This window comes from Aethalodelphis obliquidens, unplaced genomic scaffold (genome assembly GCF_003676395.1).
Source record: "Aethalodelphis obliquidens isolate GAN/ISIS:26980383/991018 unplaced genomic scaffold, ASM367639v1 scaffold69, whole genome shotgun sequence".
In the NCBI taxonomy this organism is placed as follows: Eukaryota; Metazoa; Chordata; class Mammalia; order Artiodactyla; family Delphinidae; genus Aethalodelphis; species Aethalodelphis obliquidens.
In genome coordinates this window covers 9,524,635-9,540,509 of record NW_020838013.1, presented here as the reverse complement: position 1 = coordinate 9,540,509, position 15,875 = coordinate 9,524,635, and the positions used below count along the sequence as shown (strand labels likewise).

The following is a 15,875-nucleotide window of genomic DNA, read 5'->3' as shown; positions in this document are numbered from 1 at the left end:
AGGGCCCACCTGGGACTCCCCTTCCCCTTCTACTCCCGCTCTCAGCGCCCCAGCGCAGCGGGTGGGCAGCCTCTGCCCTCTCTCCTTCACCTCCCCCCACCACTCCCAGGCGATGCCCTCCAAACTGGACTCTCACACTGACCCCAGGCCTCCCCTCCAGGCCGTCCTCCCAACGGCGCCCAGAGAGGCTCCTGTCTGCATCTGACCGCACCTCCAGAGGCTCCCCCCAGGCCCGCATCTGTTCCGTCGACTCCTGCAGCCTCCCGCCCCTCCCCCAGCGCAGCTCCTCCCGCGGGCATGGGCCGGCGGGGCTGTGGGCGCCCCCGGGCCGCAGCCCGCCAAGCCCCCGCCGCCTCGGGCGGACCCCCGGGGCCCGCCCCCGCTGGTGTTCCGCCCGCTCGCGCCGAGCGCTGTTCGGACCTGCCCGGCGTCGCGGCCGTGGGCGGGGCCTCCGGGCCCGGGGCGGGGACCTGAGCGGTCCGGCGCGTCGCGCTCGCAAGCGCCCGGTCGGCCGCACATTCTCCGCGCTCCGAACCACCGCCGCCTGCGCCGCCACCGCCGCCGCCGGCCCGACTCGGACGCGTGGCCGGTGAGTGCACCGCCCGGCCCGGCCGGCCGGGAGAAGCCGCGCGCCTGGCGGCCGTGCAGGCCGCTTCCGGAGGGAGACGGGCGCCCGGAGGCCGGGCGGAAAGAGGGTCCGCCGGGCGACGAGGGCGAGGCGCCTCCCGGGTCTCCGGACGGGCCTGGCGGCCCCTTCCGGCCAGGGGCTCCTCCCGAGCACCCCGCTCACTGTGTGCAGACACCGGTGCCCTCCCCTCCGCCCGGTGCGAGTGGGCGGGCCGTTCGCCTCGCCCCGGCGTGGGGGAGGCGGCGGCGGTGACTTCATCGCGAATTCCTCACCCGGCCTGGCTGGAGCCGAGTCGGGGTCCCCCACCTTGCGGGGCGGGGCGGGGCGCCGAAGGGCTGGTTGGGCCGCGGGGGACGTGGGTGGGGCGGCTCTGTCCCGGGCCGCGGGAGCTATTTCTGGCCGGCCCTTTCCCTTGGGGATCATCTCCGCCAGGCACTCCCGGAAAGAGGGGCCCCTCCTCAGCCGGTCGCCCGCGGGCGGGCCGTGGGGGCCGGATCTGTGTCTGGAAGCAGCCTCCCCGGGACCCCAGGGCAGGCCCAGGTCTGCGGCACGTGGGGCTTCCACACCCCGGCTGTGCTAGTGGTCTGCGCCTTTTTCTTTCCAGGCTGCAGCTACTGCTGCTTGGTGGGGCAAGGGGCAGTGACAGGTCTGGTGCCAAGGCTCACGGGGGCCTGGAGAAGGCGTGCGGTCCCTCCCTGGATCGGACTGTCCAGAAATGTCCTCTGCCCTGCCCCGCCCTGGCCCAGACCAAAATACCGGGCCTGGCCGCTCCCCTCTCAGCCACGGGCAGGGGGTGGACGCTGCCTGCTCTGGAAGGCCAGCTCGGGTCCAGTGCCTGGGTCGGCCAGAGAGAGGGGTGGCGGGATCCTGACCATCCAGGTTGAGCCAGACCTGTGACCTGTCCCTGCCCTTCTAGCGGAGGCTCCTCGGGCGGGAACTTCCGTCTGCCTGCCTTACAGAGGAGAGAGACATCCCCACCAGCCAGGTGAGTGCTGGGCGGGGTGGATATAAATTTGGCTGTGGGCGGGCAGCGCTGTGTCTGTCTGGAAACATGGCCCCGGGCGCTCAGCTGCCATCCGTGTCCCACAGCCACTCCCCGCCCAGTGCGGACACCCCAGAACAGAGTGGGTGGGGTGGCCCTGGGGTGCCTCTGGGGAGGAGCACAGCCGGTAGCTCCACTTCTCCCTGGGGTCAGTGTGGCTGTCCCCATTCCAGCAACGAGGACCGGCACAGGAAGAACCCCCCAGGTCTGGGCGGTGTGTGTCTGCCCACTTGCCCCCACTGGGAGGAAGGCAGGCCTGTCCTTTCACAGAGCCCTGAGGGGCTTTCCTAAGGCCGTGGGACTAGGCTAGCGAGGGGCAGGTCGGTCTGTCTTGGAGCGCCTCCTCCCCCCCAGCAGCTGGTGGGTTCCTGCCAACCTGTGACGTGGGCCCGGGGAATGCTTGGGACGGGGTGGGGAGCCTGCATGAGCTCACCCCGAGGTGCCTGCTGGGGCTTCCTACCCTGGCTGCCAGAGGGGTGAGTCAGCCCGTGATGGTTGGGGGTCCTCCAGGCCCCCTCTCACCGTGCCCTGGGCTCTGGTCAGGGAAGCCTGGCCCCCCGGCCTTCAGCTAGGCTGTGGGCACCCCAGCTGCCCTCGCTGCAGTGGGGTGGAGGTTCCTGAGCGGCCTTCGCAGGAAGCATCCTGGTTGCCGTGGACATTCTCCCAGAGCCCTCACCCGGGCAGGCACTTGGCTTGGCCCCAACCTGGGGCTGGTCTGGACATCTGTGTCCCCTCCTTCTGTCCCCACTGGTGTCTGGCCATCCTCCCAGTCAGGCCCTCCCCCGCCTCCCTGCCGCAGGATGGGCGAGTTCGGCGAGAAGACGACGACATGTGGCACCGTCTGCCTCAAGTACTTGCTCTTCACCTTCAACTGCTGCTTCTGGGTGAGGCACCCCCTTCCCCAGCCTTGAAAGGAGCCTGGCCTGGGGCTCAGACCTGGGGCCAGGTGTGGTGACCGCTGTGCACTGCCCACAGCTGGCTGGTCTGGCCGTCATGGCCGTGGGCATCTGGACACTGGCCCTCAAGAGCGACTACATCAGCCTGCTGGCCTCGGGCACCTATCTGGCCACAGCCTACATCCTGGTGGTGGCGGGCGCTGTCGTCATGGTGACCGGGGTTCTGGGCTGCTGCGCCACCTTCAAGGAGCGGAGGGACCTGCTGCGTCTGGTCAGCAGGGTGTGGCTGGCACTGGGGGCGGGGGTGGGGCTGCGGGTACCTGCCAGGGCTCCCTGCCAGGCTGCCGGGGGCTGGCTCTGGGTCCTTGAGGGAGTTAGAAGGGACTGACGGGGGTCGAGTGTGACACCGCAGGATGGACTCTGCTGTGCTCACCTGGGGGGGGGGGGCGTCCCTTCCCACCTGCCCAGTCCTGTGAGTGCCCACCTCCCAGCTGGGCCAACAGAGGGAAGACACCTGGGAGTGAGCACTGGGCGTCCTGGCGGCCCCCCAGCGCTCGCCTGCTGCCTGGAGCCCTCACCGTGTGGCTGCTGGGAGCTGAAGGCAGTGGCTGTGCTCTGTTGTGCCTGGGCCGGGGGAGTCCTCACGGACTGGGGGTGTCTGTGTCCCGCCCCGTCTCACGGAGCCCCTGCACCGCCCCCCAGTACTTCACCCTGCTCCTCATCATCTTCCTGCTGGAGATCATCGCGGGAGCCCTGGCCTACGTCTACTACCAGCAGGTGAGGGGCACAGACGGGCCGTGGGCGACGTGGACGTGCACGGGCACACACGGGGACACGCACGTGCGAGATGGATGCGCACACGCAGGCGACGTGTACATACACACGGGGACACACACATACACAGGCAGGGCGCGCACATGCACACAGGACCCCACGCGCTCCAGCGCTGAGCATCGTGGCATCAGGCCCAGGAGGTGGGGACTGGGTCCCAGGGGGAGGGCGGATCACAGGGATGGGCAGCCTGCCTGCAGCACCCAACCTGCCTGCTTGGGGGCCCTGGCGGGGGAGGCAGGTGTCCGCAGGCTCTGGAGCGCCCTCCCGGCCCGCGGCCCTCCGAGCCATGCGTCTGACCCCAGCCCTGACCCTGCGCCTCTCTCCCGCCTGTGCCCATTGCATTCTGCCCCACCTTGGAGACTGTTAGATTTTGTGGCTGAAGCTGTCACCCCCTCACCCCAGCTGAACGCAGAGCTCAAGGAGAACCTGAAGGACACCATGACCAAGCGGTACCACCAGCTGGGCCACGAGGGCGTGACCAGCGCTGTGGACAAGCTGCAGCAGGAGGTGGGTGGGTGGCGCAGGGAGGCACCTCCCCAGACTCGTGCGGGAGCCCCAGCCGCAGGGGTGGGCGCTCAGGGCTCAGCCTGGGCTGTGTCCTCGCTGCAGTTCCACTGCTGCGGCAGCAACAACTCGCAGGACTGGCGGGACAGCGAGTGGATCCGCTCGGGCGAGGCAGATGGCCGCGTGGTCCCTGACAGCTGCTGCAAGACCGTGGTGGCCGGCTGCGGGCAGCGCGACCACGCCTCCAACATCTACAAGGTGGAGGTAGGCCGGTGGGGCCTTGCTGAGACGCCCAGGGCCCTGAGGGCAGTGGCTCTGCTCTGTCGTGCCTGGGCCTGGGGAGCCCCGGGATGCTGGGGGCTGGTGAGGGGGCCTGACGACTTGCTGCCTTCAGCGTGCACCCCTGGCCTGCTCCTGCAGGGCGGCTGCATCACTAAGCTGGAGACGTTCATCCAGGAGCACCTGAGGATCATCGGGGCCGTGGGCCTCGGCATCGCCTGCGTGCAGGTGCGGGCACGGCAGGGCGGGCCGGCGGGTGCTGGGACGCCAGGTGCTGGCGGCCACGTCCGCTCATGCTGGCCCCATGTTCAGGTGTTTGGCATGATCTTCACGTGCTGCCTGTACAAGAGCCTGAAGCTGGAGCACTACTGATCCTGCCTGCGGGCCGGCCCTCCATGTGCACTGCAGCTTCTTGCCACGCGTTGACTACTGATGGCCAGGGAGCTGCGGTCCAGCACGTGGCCCCGCCCTTTGCCTGCCAGGGTCTCCCCCTGGTGTTCTCGTGCCTGGGCCCCCCCGCCCCCCGCACCGTGCCATCACCGTGACCTCTGGGGAGCCCCAAACCCCGGAGGCAGCTTCAAGTGCCTTTAGCTGCACACCAAAGTCCCAAGGCCTGGGGTCGGCCCCACTTGTCTGCCTGTCTGCTGGGCTGGGTGGGTGGGTGGGGGCCGGGGTCGTGGCCTCGGGTTGCTCCCTGAGGCCTGGGTTCAGTCAGAGGGGCCGAGTTGGGCAGCAATGGGCTGGCCCAGCGGGGAGCCGGGCGGCAGCAGGTGAGGAGCCCCGTGTGCCTGCCCTGAGGCCCCTCAGGTGCTGCGGGCTTCTCCTTCAGCAAGCCACGTCCAGCCCCTGGGGAAAACCAAGCAAGAGTTCTCCCAGGGCCAGGCCTCTGCCGCTCCCCCCGCTGTGTTCCCGCTGCTCTCACCACCATCTAGAGGCCTCGCATCACTAGTTCACTGCTGTCACCTCTTCCCTGGAGGCAGGCGTCCTGCAGGTTTTATTCACTGCCGCCTGACGATGCCTAGGACTGCTCCTGCTGTGTGGTAGGTGCTCAATAAACGTCTGTGGAGCGGATGGCTGAACTTACTATGTTGGTGACACAGACAGTCCTGGTCCCCAGGGCCGTCACGTCCAGCAGAGTGGACAGATCCCCCCACCCAGGGCCACAACAGAGGAGGACAGGGGGCCAGCTGTGGGCCAAGGGGACTCGAGGGAGAGGTGGCTGGGGACAGGCCTTGATGCAAAGCTGGTGGTGTGGCCAGAGCCCCAGAGGAAGTGGGGCTAGACCTCGGGGAGTAGCCGGGACTGCTTGTGGTTTCCAGGGGCCCTTCTGGCCACAGTGCAGGAATCAGGAACGGGAGAAGGTGCTGGGGCTGGTGTCTCAGGAGCGAGTCCGGGGTGTGTCTGGAAGGATGTGTGCTGGCAGTGGGAGCTGGGGCTGGAAGGGGTGCTGGGCCTGGAGGGGCAGCCAGGGCGTGGCCATCGTGCCCTGTCGCCCAGGGGCCGCCCAGCTCCTCACACCGCTGCACAGACCCCATCTTCCTCCCGTGGTCCCCTCCCGTGCGTTCAGGGAACCCCACTTCAGGCGTCCGGGCAGCTGGGCCAGCCCTGAGGAAGGTGCCCGGGGAAGGGCGCCTCCCTCGCTAACTGCACGGCCCTGCCCTCTGCCCGCTGCAGGGCACCAGGGCCTGCCTGACCCCCGCCAAGGCGGCAGCTTCCCGTTCTGAACCTCAGCCTGGCCACAACAGGACAGAGGCCTCCGAGAGGCAGCGCTCCGCTGGTTCACAGGGTGGCATGTCAGTGCCTGGGGCACCGAGAACCCATCCAGCCCAGCCGGCAGGGCCCCTCCCACCCACTGTGGGGATCTGAGTTGTCTGTGGAGGGGAGCGGGCTGCTGGCCTTGGGGGCAGCCCGGAAGCTGCTGGCAGCAGGACTGTCAAGATGGGCGTCTAACCACAGCGGGCACTCTACTCAGGGCTCAGAAAGCCTCGAGGTTCTTCAGACACCGGGGAGGAAGAGGTGAGGGCGTCTGTCCTGAGCCTAAAGGGCGCCCGGAACACCGCTGTGGGGACGCCAGCGCCCAAGCACTCCCGACATCTGTGCCTTGTGTGGAGCCGAGTGTGAGCCCTGGAGGAAAGCAGCCCCCGGCTGAGCGCCTCCCTGCGGATGGCCCTCCCCCCTCCCAGGCCTCATCCCTGGGGATGGCCCTCCCCCCTCCCAGGCCGTGAGGGCCGCACCCACCCCAAGCGGCCTCATGCTCGAGGCAGGACACAGGAGCGGGCAGCGGGGAGCCTCACAGAGCCAGGCCAACTGTCAGGACCTCCTTGTGGTCCTCAAAACCATTTACTGGACGGTTCTTTCCAGAGAGGGAGACCCATGCCGACAGGGCCACGGGTGGGCGGGCCTTGCTTCCAGCTCCCCACACCTCCAGGGAACGAGCCGTGGGCGAGACGCGGCCTGCCGGGCAGGGGTCACTTCTCCAGGGGTGCGTAGTTGAGCAGCTTCTCGATCAGGTCCACGTGGGCCAGCAGCATGCGGCGGCAGCAGTAGCGCTTCAGGCCCAGCGCATCCAGAGCGTCCCTGAGGGCGAGGAGAAAGCTGGCTGCAACCTGTTTGTCCTGGCAGATGGAGGACCTTGCCCCGGCTGGAGCAAGCCCTGCTCAGCTGCCACGGGCTCTGCTCCCCATGTCGGGGAGGGAGACACCTCTCTCATTTCCCAGAGACGCCGCCCGTCACCCTCAAGGCCTCTGGTGTGCAGACGATGCGGTGGCTTGGGAAAGGGGAGGCCAGGTCGGGTGGCCCCTGCTTGGGGCATCCTGGGGAGGGGTCCCGTGCAGGCTGCCAGCATTCACTTGCACTCTGGTCATTTCAGCAGCCTCCTCGGAACTTGGCGCAAATACTAAGGCCATCTATCGCTTCCCCGTTCATCCGACACACTTGCACTAAGAGCCTACGCCTCCCTGGCACATCCCGGGACCCAGAGGTTCAAATGTGATGAGGATGGGGCTGTCCACACAGGGGCCCAAGGTCAGACTCTAGTCCAGGGTAGAGACTCCGACAGGCACGGTGGTAACTGCAGTGCTAAGGGATAAGTAAGCACAGAAGAGGGACCCCCACAATAGCCTGATGATGAGGCCTATGTGGTCAGGAAGCTTGTCCTATGTCCTAAATAAGCCAGTGAGTCTGCAGTACACGGGGGTGGGCCTAACAGCGGGGAGAAGTTAGGGAGCAGGTGGACAGAGGCGGCTGAGGGCTTATTTGCCGTGGAGGTGGCGAGACTCGCCAGGATACCTAGGAGTCCCCAGACGGCAGCAGCTTGACGCCCGACTCCCTCCCCTCCCCAAACTAAGAGGTCGGGGGGGGGGGCGCTTTCCTGAGAACAGGTCCGGAGAACAGGGATGGAAAAGACTCCGAGACTGAAAGCTCCCCCGCCCAGGGTCACCTGGAATCTGATGTGAGTAGCCCCCGCCCCCGCCCTGCAGACTGGGACCCCCCGACACCGGCCCGACACACCGACCCCGCGGGCCGGGACCCGGCCCCCCAGGCCCCTCAGGCCGGGACCCACCACCCCCCTGCCCCGCAGGTTGGCGGCCCGGGGAGCGCTTCCCGACCACGCTGGAGGCCCTCCCGGGCCGGCCCGGCGCCTCACCCCTCGGTGTACTCGGCCTGCAGCAGCCCCAGGTAGGCCTCCCACTTGTTACCGACGATCTTGCCGCACGTGAAGCAGCGCACAGGGATGATCATGGCGGCACCGGAGCAGCCAGCGGCCAAACTCCTTGATCCTGCGGCGCTTCCGCCCTCGGCTCCGGCCCCGCCCCGGGCGCGCCCATGGCGCGGGGGGTGCCCGGCCGTCCGCCCGCCCTGGTGCCGTTGCCGGCCGCTTCCCTCCGCGACGAGTTTCCGAGTGCGGCCGCGGCAGGAGCAGGCGGCGCCCCCCGCCTGCCACGTTGGTACATCCCGGCCTACGGCGTCCGGGCGGGGCCGTAAGGGCCCGGCGGCGGCGTTCGCGTTTCTCGTGTCCGCATGACTGACAGCTGCGCGACGAGCTGACTGCCCGCAGGTATAGCGCCCCCGGCGGGGATGCAGTCCGGGTCCCGCTGCCCGCGCGCCCGAGCCGGGCCCAGGCCCAAGCCGAGCCGGCGCGAATTTCAGGCCTCGAGCGCAGAGCACGAGCCGAGTCTCAGCAACAAGTTGCGGGCCGGGCCGGGCCGGGGCGCGGCGACCCCGCTGCGGGCGAGGAGAGCGGCTGACCGGCGGCCAGTGGGGACCAGGAAGGGGGGAGGGTCTCTCCACCTGGAGCCGCTGCCCGTGGACACCCGGGGGTCTTTGCGCTGAGTTTGGAGGACCCTCGGAGTCGCCGCCCAGCCCGATCGCCCGCACAGTAACGGTCCCGGCCCGGTAGTTGTCCGTCTCCCTGATGGCGGGAGGGCGCGGTGCGAGTGACCCGGCGGGTGGCGGGCTCAGCCGGCCGCTCCAACCCCCAGCGCCGCTTCGGTCCGCTTCGCCCCTGTCCCTCCTGCCTTTTTCCCGGGGGAGGGGCTGCGAGGGGGTGCGGGATGGGGCTGGCTGCACCCGTCCCAGGCCAGGCTCTGATGAGTCGGGCGCCTGCGATCTGGGAGCGTCGGGTCTCTGAGGACCGGGGGGTGGTCAGGGGGTCGTCGTGGAAGTGGTGTCCTTTGAGCTGAGCCTTGACAAGGGATCCCGAGTGTGTGTGAGGGAGCAGGACAGATACCGGCAAAGGGGACCCATGGGCTGAGGCCTGGAGGCTGTACCTGTGGGACAGAGTAGGTGTCAGAGCTGGAGGTGATGGAGCAGGGGCCATGAAGGATTTAAAGGGAGGGGAGGCTGTGTCTCTGGAGATGGCCTGGGGTGAGCCCCCTGATCCTGTGGCTGTGTGCCGTGAGAAGCAGGGAAGTCTCCCTGGAGGAGGTGAGCTTTGGGCTGAGAAAGGTGGATGTGTCTCACAGTGGCCCCTGTAACTTAGGCACCTATGCAGAGTCTGGGCACATTTGCTGGTCTGGGGCGTCTGGATTTCTGGTTGGGGTGGGTGGGGCCTGACAGTCCTCTCAGGGTGGGTGACGGAGTCTGGATTTAGTTGAGGGGCAGGGAGATGGGGGTCCCCAGTGTCCTGGAGAGGTTGATCAGAGCTTCTGCCCGCCTGAAGTCTGGGCCCTGACAGCCTCCCCAGTGACGTTTGCCATCCCCCACCCTGCCACGTGCGGAGCCACGAGCAGAGGCCACCTCCCTGCCCAGTGCCCCCCCTTCCCAGGCTGACGGGACACATCCTGTCCCCGGCGGGGGCAGGGGCCTTGAGTCACAGTGGCCTGGGGTTGGAGCCGGGCTCAGCTGTAGAGGCTGCCGCACCTGTGGAGGTGAGGGAAACAGGGGAGGGATCTGGGATGCCATCTGGGTAGCTCTTCGGTAACGGGAGCGGGTGTGGGCAGAAGGCTTCCTGGAGGAGGGGCCCATGGTCCGCCTCATCCTGCTCTGGCCCCAGAAGTTGTTTACTCCCAGAGACTGAGGGGCCCGAGAGCCAAGTTGACATTCCTGGAATTCTGAGAGCTGTGTGTAGATTGGGGGGAGTCTCCTCCCTCCAGCTCCCTGATTTCCCAGGAGAGGCTGTGTGGAGCAGTGTGGCTGCCTGTGTGCAGGTCCCCTACACACATGTGCACAGAGGCCCCTTGGGGCACTTGACCCTCCGCCTCCACTCTGCCCTGGCTCAGGCCTGGCCAGGCTAGACCTGAGGACCAAGGGGAGCCTCAGAGGTCAGCCCTGCCCCCTGCTCAGCTGGCCCCCTCGTGTGTGTGTGTGGGGGGGCAGGCTGGGGCGTGGGCCTGGCTCTCCGCAGGGTGGGCAGGGGCAGGAGGGTGCCCCGGGAGCCCAACACACAGGGTCAGGGGGAGCGGGGCCAGGCCTGCCTGCAGGGGCAGTGGGGTGTGAGCACAGATGTGGCCCAGACCTCTGGGAAGGGCCGGAGGTGGGGCAGGGAGAGTGAGGCGCTTGTTTTCCGAGAATGGGGTGTCCTGCCCCCAGGGGCGGGGGCACAGGGAGGGAGGGCTGTGCTTACATGTGGTTTGGAACCCAAGAGCCCTGTTTCCTGCTAGAGGAGGGTCACTTCAGGGCAGGCAGGGGACAAGGGGAAATCAGCGATTGAAGTTTTAGCTGCAGACAGCCTCTGGCCCTGAGTGTTGTCCTGGAAACAGGCTGGGAGTCAGCTGACCCTGGCCCCTGGTCCTGGATCACAGCCTCCGCTTCCCCATCTGTGAAGCGTGGGTGGAACCAGACACTGCCCAGCTGGAGGGTCCCCATACTGGCTGTGTGGGCCTGGGGGTCCCAGGCTCAGCCCGGAGCCCCGGCTGCCTTGGGTAGACTCGTGCTCACGCGGTGGGGTGAGTGGGGTGCTCGGACGCTTCCCCAGGGTCCGACGGGGTCACCCGCCTGCAGCATCTACGGTAACCCTCTGGGCCCCAGCCCCCGGGGTGGTATTCGAGAGTGGTGGTATTTGCAGGCATGCTTGAGGCTGAGCTGGCCCAGCCTAATGACCCTGTGGACAGGCTGGGCCCATGGCCTTTGGGAACGTGATCATGTGATTTTCTGCCAGCCTGGCCCCACATGGGGCTCCCCGAGGGCACCGCTCAGGAGGGGGCGGGTGGGGTGTCAGCGCTGAGGTGGGGCATGTACACTGTGGGCACCGGAGAAGGGTGCTCCCGGGGCCTGGGGGCGGCGGGAGCAGCAGGCTGGCAGGGGAGGGCCCTGAGCTTGGGGTTGGCCTCGGTGGGCCCAGGGAAAGCCTGGGGCCCCCCGCGGCCTCTTCCTCGGGGACCCCTCCCCTGGAGGGGGTGTCTCCCAGCCCCAGGGGCTGCAGCTTGGGTGGGGGGAGGCGGGAGGGGGTGCGGGCCTGGGTGGGCTCTGGGGCCTGTGCTGCCCACAGCGCGGCCTGTGCTGCCCGCTGGGGTGTGTGCTCCGGGCCGGGCCCTGCTGCTGTCCACCCCCGGCCTCCAAGGCCTCCGGGGCAAGCTCTGTTCTGGCGTTCGGGGAGGTCCTTCTCTGAGTTAGACCCTGGTCTGGCCAGGTAGGCACCCACGACCTCTGTGTGGCTCGCGCTCCCCCAGGTCCCTGCCTGCCCCCGCCCTGGGGCCCCGGGGAATTCAGAAGGCCCAGCCTAGGGCTGGACGGCTGCGGGAGGGTCTGTCACGGGCTTCTCATTCAGCCCGCATCCTGACTGCCGGCTGCACGAGCCATTCCGGGGGACGCAGGCATGTCGGAACCTGTGCTCAAAGGAAGCCCAGAGCAGGGTGTGGGGCAAGGAGGCTTCCTGGAGGAGGAGGCTGGGCCTGGGTGAGGGAGAGGGCCAGCCCGGTGCTGTCGGGCCCTGCACCCATACCCTGACTGCAGGCTTGTGGCTGGGCTGCCCAGGATGCGGCTGGGGTCCCCGGACTCATGGAGGGGCATTGTGGGGGCCAGGAGGCGGGGAGGTTATTCATGGAGGGTCCAGGGGTGCCTCTGGGGTGGGGGCCAGGAGGGGTGCTGGTGGAGCTGCCCAGTAGGGCCTGGCGCCCAGGTCTGGGGGTGCGGGGTGTGCAGACGCAGCCTCAGGCCTGGAGGGGTGGTGGGCTGCGATGCGTGGTCTTCTGCTTCTGCACTGTGGCTATGGGCTTTGGGCCCCTCAGCTCCTGGGCAGGGGGTTCATCAAAGAACACGGGAGGGGTGCGTCCCTCCCACTCATTGCCCTCGATGTGTCACTGGGCCTGAAACCCCTCCACGGACGCGTCTTCCCTGGGCACAGCGGTTGCTGGGGGGGGGTGGTCCCGGGCCCTGGGCCCACGTGCCTCCTCGCCCCACCGTGGTGGGTGCTGTTCGTTCCCCTAAATGAAGGGACAGGTCTCACGTTGCCGGGGCCTCCATCCGCTCAGCGGCTTCATGTCTGCCCCAGGTGTGGGTTTGAGTGGACTGGCTGGCAGTGGGCTGCCCACGAGGGCATGGCTGTGACGGGGTGGGCATGTGCCAGTGTGGCTGTCCCGTCCTGCCCCTGAGCCGCTGGAAAGACACCTGATCCACCCCCAGGCTGCAAGGAGCCGCTGGTCTGAGGGGTGAGGTGTGATGGGCGGGGCGTGTGAGCTTGCCCCCCCACCCCCACCCCCCACAATCCCTGGCTGGTAGGGGAGGACAGAATCCCCCTTCGAGCGCCAACGGCAGATTCACGGCCCCATGTGAGTCATCGCCTGTTGGCTCCCTGGGGAGAGCGTAAGGCTGGTGGCTCATGGCATCTGTCTGCTGGGAACCCAGGAGGGCGTGGGGTGCAGGGCACCTCAGAATGAGTGGACAATGCCGGCGGGTCTCAGGGCTCCAGGACCGCTGGGGGCTGGACGGCCCTCAGTCCGTGTGTGTCCCCAACTCTGAACATGTGTCTTCTCTGTGTGCATGTCCGCATGTGGGTACTCTCGTGTCTGCCAGGGCATCTCAGAAGGCTGAGTGACCAGAGGGTGGGGATGCAGCCCCCCGGTCTGGGCCGCTGGTTGGTGCTCTGGCCCCCTGAGTCTGAGTGCACCACCACCCAGCCCCCACTGCCCCTGCAGGGACCTGGTCCTGAGTGGAGAGCCCCACAGAGGCTGGGAATGAGGTGCAGCACGGCCTCCATTCTGCCCGTCTTCCTTCCACAGAGCTCCGGCTTTGGCCTTGCTGACTGCTTACCTGCCGCCTGGCCAGCCTTCAGGGGCGCCGGGCACCGCCTACCTTCTTCCCTGCCGCAAACCCAGGTACGTCGCGGCCCGTGGGGCAGCGGGGGCAGCGCTGGGTGGCCTCCTGGTCTCCCCCACGCCTGGCCCAAGGGCCTTGCTGGCTGGATACTCTCCTGGTCCCGGGACAGACCGAGGCTGAGCCAGCCAGCTGTCACCCTCTCAGCATGTCTCACCGGGGTCCCCTTGCTGGAGGAACGGCTGGACTTTGAGGACAGGGTTCCTGGGGGCTGGGAAGCACCCCACTGGTGGCCTTGATGTGCTCACGTCCTCATTGCCATTGTCCCTGGCATCCTTGGTGGTTTTCTGGTTTAATCTCAGCTCAGACTCACAGGCTCACCTGGGGTGATGGGTGCAGGTTTTAGAAACAGAGGGCTCGGCAGGAGTTCTGGGGGCGTTGGCATGGTGTTGGCTGAGTGAGGCTGGGGAGAGGGCAGCCTGGGTGCTGGGCCCCATCGTGGGAACCCAGGCCACCCTTCCACCCCCGCCCTGAGCTGCAGTGTGATGAAGCGGAGGACGGGCAACGGGGGGAGGACCCCACCCTTGTCCTCAGAGGCCCTGCCTGTGACCAGGCTGGGGAGACAGACATGTCCTTCAGCCCTCGTCAGCTCTCCTGTGTCCAGTGCGCATACTGAGCGCAGGCCCTCTCGTGCGTTGCGACCCTCGGGGCCCTGAGTGTCCATCCCTGGCTTGGGTGCGTGGGGCTGCCTGAGCTGGGCCAAGGGAAAGATAGCAAGAGGCTGCTGGAGTTCCCCAGGATCTCCAGGGGTCACCGGCTGCCACTTGCTCTCTGGGCAGAGCTGCGGCCAGTGGTCTCTACGGGGCCCAGATGGGGGCCCTGCAAGGCTCACTTCTTCACTGGGTCCCTGGCGCGTGGGCACCGCTGTATCCCTTTCCAGGGGTCCAGACACGCCAAAGAATCCTTGGCGGAGGACAGGGTGGAGGGACTGTGGGAAGCCCCAGGCTGGCTGGCATGTGGGCAGGGCGGGGATGCTGGGGCTCTCCTGTCCCCACTCCCTACCAGGGCCAGCTGGGCTCAGGGAGGACCTTGCAAGGACACCGCCCTGGGGGCTTGAGCTGCAGTTCTCCTCAGAGCCCGCCGGGGCAGCGCAGGACTGGTGCAGTGGTCCTCAGGGCCCCGCAGGGCTGCCAGACCTCACTGGGCCCCCAGCCCAGCAGACGTCCCCCAGACATGCTACCTCGGGCACCTCTCACTCTCTCAGTCTGTCACTTTGTCACTGACGGGCCTCCCCCCCGCCACCTTCCTCCTCCTTCTTATTCCCCGATTTCTTTTCTTCTTTTCTCCCATCTGAGTTCTGCTGACCTTGGGCGAGTCCTTCCCTCTTTGGACTTTAGTTTTTGGGACCATCCGATGGTGTGGACGCCACCAGTGGGCGGCCTCAGTGACTGGGAAGACCCAGTCCAGGGTGCAGGCTGCATCCAGGCCTGTGGCCACTCTCCCCCAAGCCTGGCTCCCCTGCTGAGCTGAGAGGCCCAGGGCAGATGGGGAGGAGGCATCTGGGCCCCATGCTGAGGTCCTCCCCACACGGCCCAGGGCCTCCACCAATGGGTGGGCTGTGGAGGCACAGCTGAGGGGAGTCTCCCCACCTCTGACTTCTAGGCTGCGCCTGGCGTGTGTCTGTCTAAACGGCAGCACGTGTGCACACCACACCGCCGGTGCAAGGGGCCTTGCAGCATCATGTGTCCCTGTCACCTGGCTTGTGTGGATGTGTCTGGGAGGGCCTGGTGCCAAATGAAGTTCAGGGCCTCTTGGTCAAAAATCACGGAGAGGGCTTCCCTGGTGGCGCAGTGGTTGAGGGTCCGCCTGCTGATGCAGGGGACGCAGGTTCGTGCCCCGGTCTGGGAGGATCCCACATGCCACGGAGCGGCTGGGCCCGTGAGCCATGGCCGCTGAGCCTGCACGTCCGGAGCCTGTGCTCTGCAACGGGAGAGGCCACGACAGTAAGAAGCTCCCGTACCACAAAAAAAAAAAAAAAAAAAAAAATCATGGAGAATTTCAAGACAGTGGCAGCAGAGTGTCAAACCAGAGAAGGGTCCTGTGTGACATGTGTCACGGGCACATGTCACATGCCGGTGAGGCCGGGCCTGCTCCCTGCCCAGGGAGATGGGACCATGGCAGGACAGGGGGGCCTGCGTGAGCTCTGGGCCTGGAGTGGGCCGCCAGCCTTGCATGCGGCCTGTCTCTGGGTGCCCAGTGATGACTCCTGCACTCCTGTGTGTCCGGCCCCTCCCTTTAAGTCTGAAAACCTCCCTTCATGCCTTACAGAGTGACCTACCCTCTGGGCACCCAGGGTGCCCCAGAGCACCCTCCCCGCTTGTTCTCCCTCGCCCTGGCCCCTCTGAGGGGCTTGTCCTTCAAACCTCAACTCTGCTGCCTCTCCCAGGACCGCCCACCAGGTTGGATCCCCCAGGCTGACCCCTGTCCTATGTGAGCTGCGGGAGCTTTGGGGTCCCCGCGCAGCGCTCGCTCAGCCCAGGGTGGGCCGCTGGAGAGTGTGCACCCCCGGTGGGTTCCAGCTGCGTTCCCCGCGCTACTTCGATCTGGGCCAGGGGCCCGGGCCGGAGATGCCGCTAGTCGCCACCAGACAGCAACTGGGTCACCCCTTATTTGTATAGCGCTTTGCGTTTCGCTTGCGGTTGGAGGCCTCAGAGCCCGGCCGGCATTGGGGTCCCGGCGCGCTGCGGCTTCTGGGCAAGGCCCGGCCCGTCGCACCCGGGACTGAGAGCTGCTTGGACGCCCGCCGCCAGTTCCCTACCGCGCTTCCCGGGCCGGACGGGGAAGGGGAGGGGAGCGAGGGACGCAGGCGCGGGCCGAGGGCCGAGGGCGGCGCGGGGGCACCGTCCCGGGGCTGCGATTGGCCGGCGCGGGGCGGAGCGGTCGGATCTGAGGGGCGGGGCGGCGAGGCGCGGAGGGGGTCCGCGCGGGGGCGGGGCCTTCG

General features: G+C 67.7%; 3 protein-coding genes across 15 annotated transcripts in view; 2 read left to right on the top strand and 1 right to left on the bottom strand.

Annotated features, from left to right (window-relative positions):
- The first annotated feature begins 475 nt into the window (after nt 1–475).
- CD151 (CD151 molecule (Raph blood group)) lies at nt 476–5,254 on the top strand. 6 transcript variants are annotated; one of them, XM_027090552.1, is made up of 9 exons: nt 476–589; nt 1,545–1,613; nt 2,470–2,554; nt 2,646–2,837; nt 3,269–3,343; nt 3,803–3,907; nt 4,010–4,168; nt 4,325–4,411; nt 4,496–5,254. In XM_027090552.1, exons 3-9 carry the CDS (start codon nt 2,471–2,473, stop codon nt 4,553–4,555), a joined length of 762 nt encoding a protein of 253 aa, XP_026946353.1. In that variant the 5' UTR covers nt 476–589; nt 1,545–1,613; nt 2,470; the 3' UTR covers nt 4,556–5,254. The 6 variants fall into 6 exon arrangements, with proteins under 6 accessions (XP_026946353.1, XP_026946355.1, XP_026946356.1 ...); XM_027090554.1 differs by having other exon boundaries at nt 2,445–2,554; XM_027090555.1 differs by having other exon boundaries at nt 2,441–2,554.
- A 1,234-nt stretch (nt 5,255–6,488) lies between these two features.
- Nucleotides 6,489–8,002, bottom strand: POLR2L (RNA polymerase II, I and III subunit L). The gene is made up of 2 exons (XM_027090565.1): nt 7,830–8,002; nt 6,489–6,760 (listed from the first exon to the last, which is right to left on the bottom strand). The coding sequence occupies exons 1-2, from the start codon at nt 7,922–7,924 to the stop codon at nt 6,652–6,654; spliced, it is 204 nt and encodes a 67-aa protein (XP_026946366.1). The 5' UTR covers nt 7,925–8,002; the 3' UTR covers nt 6,489–6,651.
- A 76-nt stretch (nt 8,003–8,078) lies between these two features.
- The window catches only part of TSPAN4 (tetraspanin 4), a 20,233-nt gene continuing 12,436 nt past the window's right edge, over nt 8,079–15,875 (top strand). For 3 of the 8 annotated variants that reach the window (XM_027090547.1, XM_027090548.1, XM_027090541.1), the window contains exons 1-2: nt 8,079–8,240; nt 12,841–12,936. The gene's annotated coding sequence lies outside the window, so the exon portion shown is untranslated. Of the gene's footprint in view, nt 8,241–8,287; nt 8,579–8,602; nt 9,553–9,590; nt 10,633–12,840; nt 12,937–15,202; nt 15,334–15,875 lie in introns of those variants that run through there. The other 5 variants (XM_027090546.1, XM_027090549.1, XM_027090545.1 and 2 more) reach the window with 5 other exon arrangements.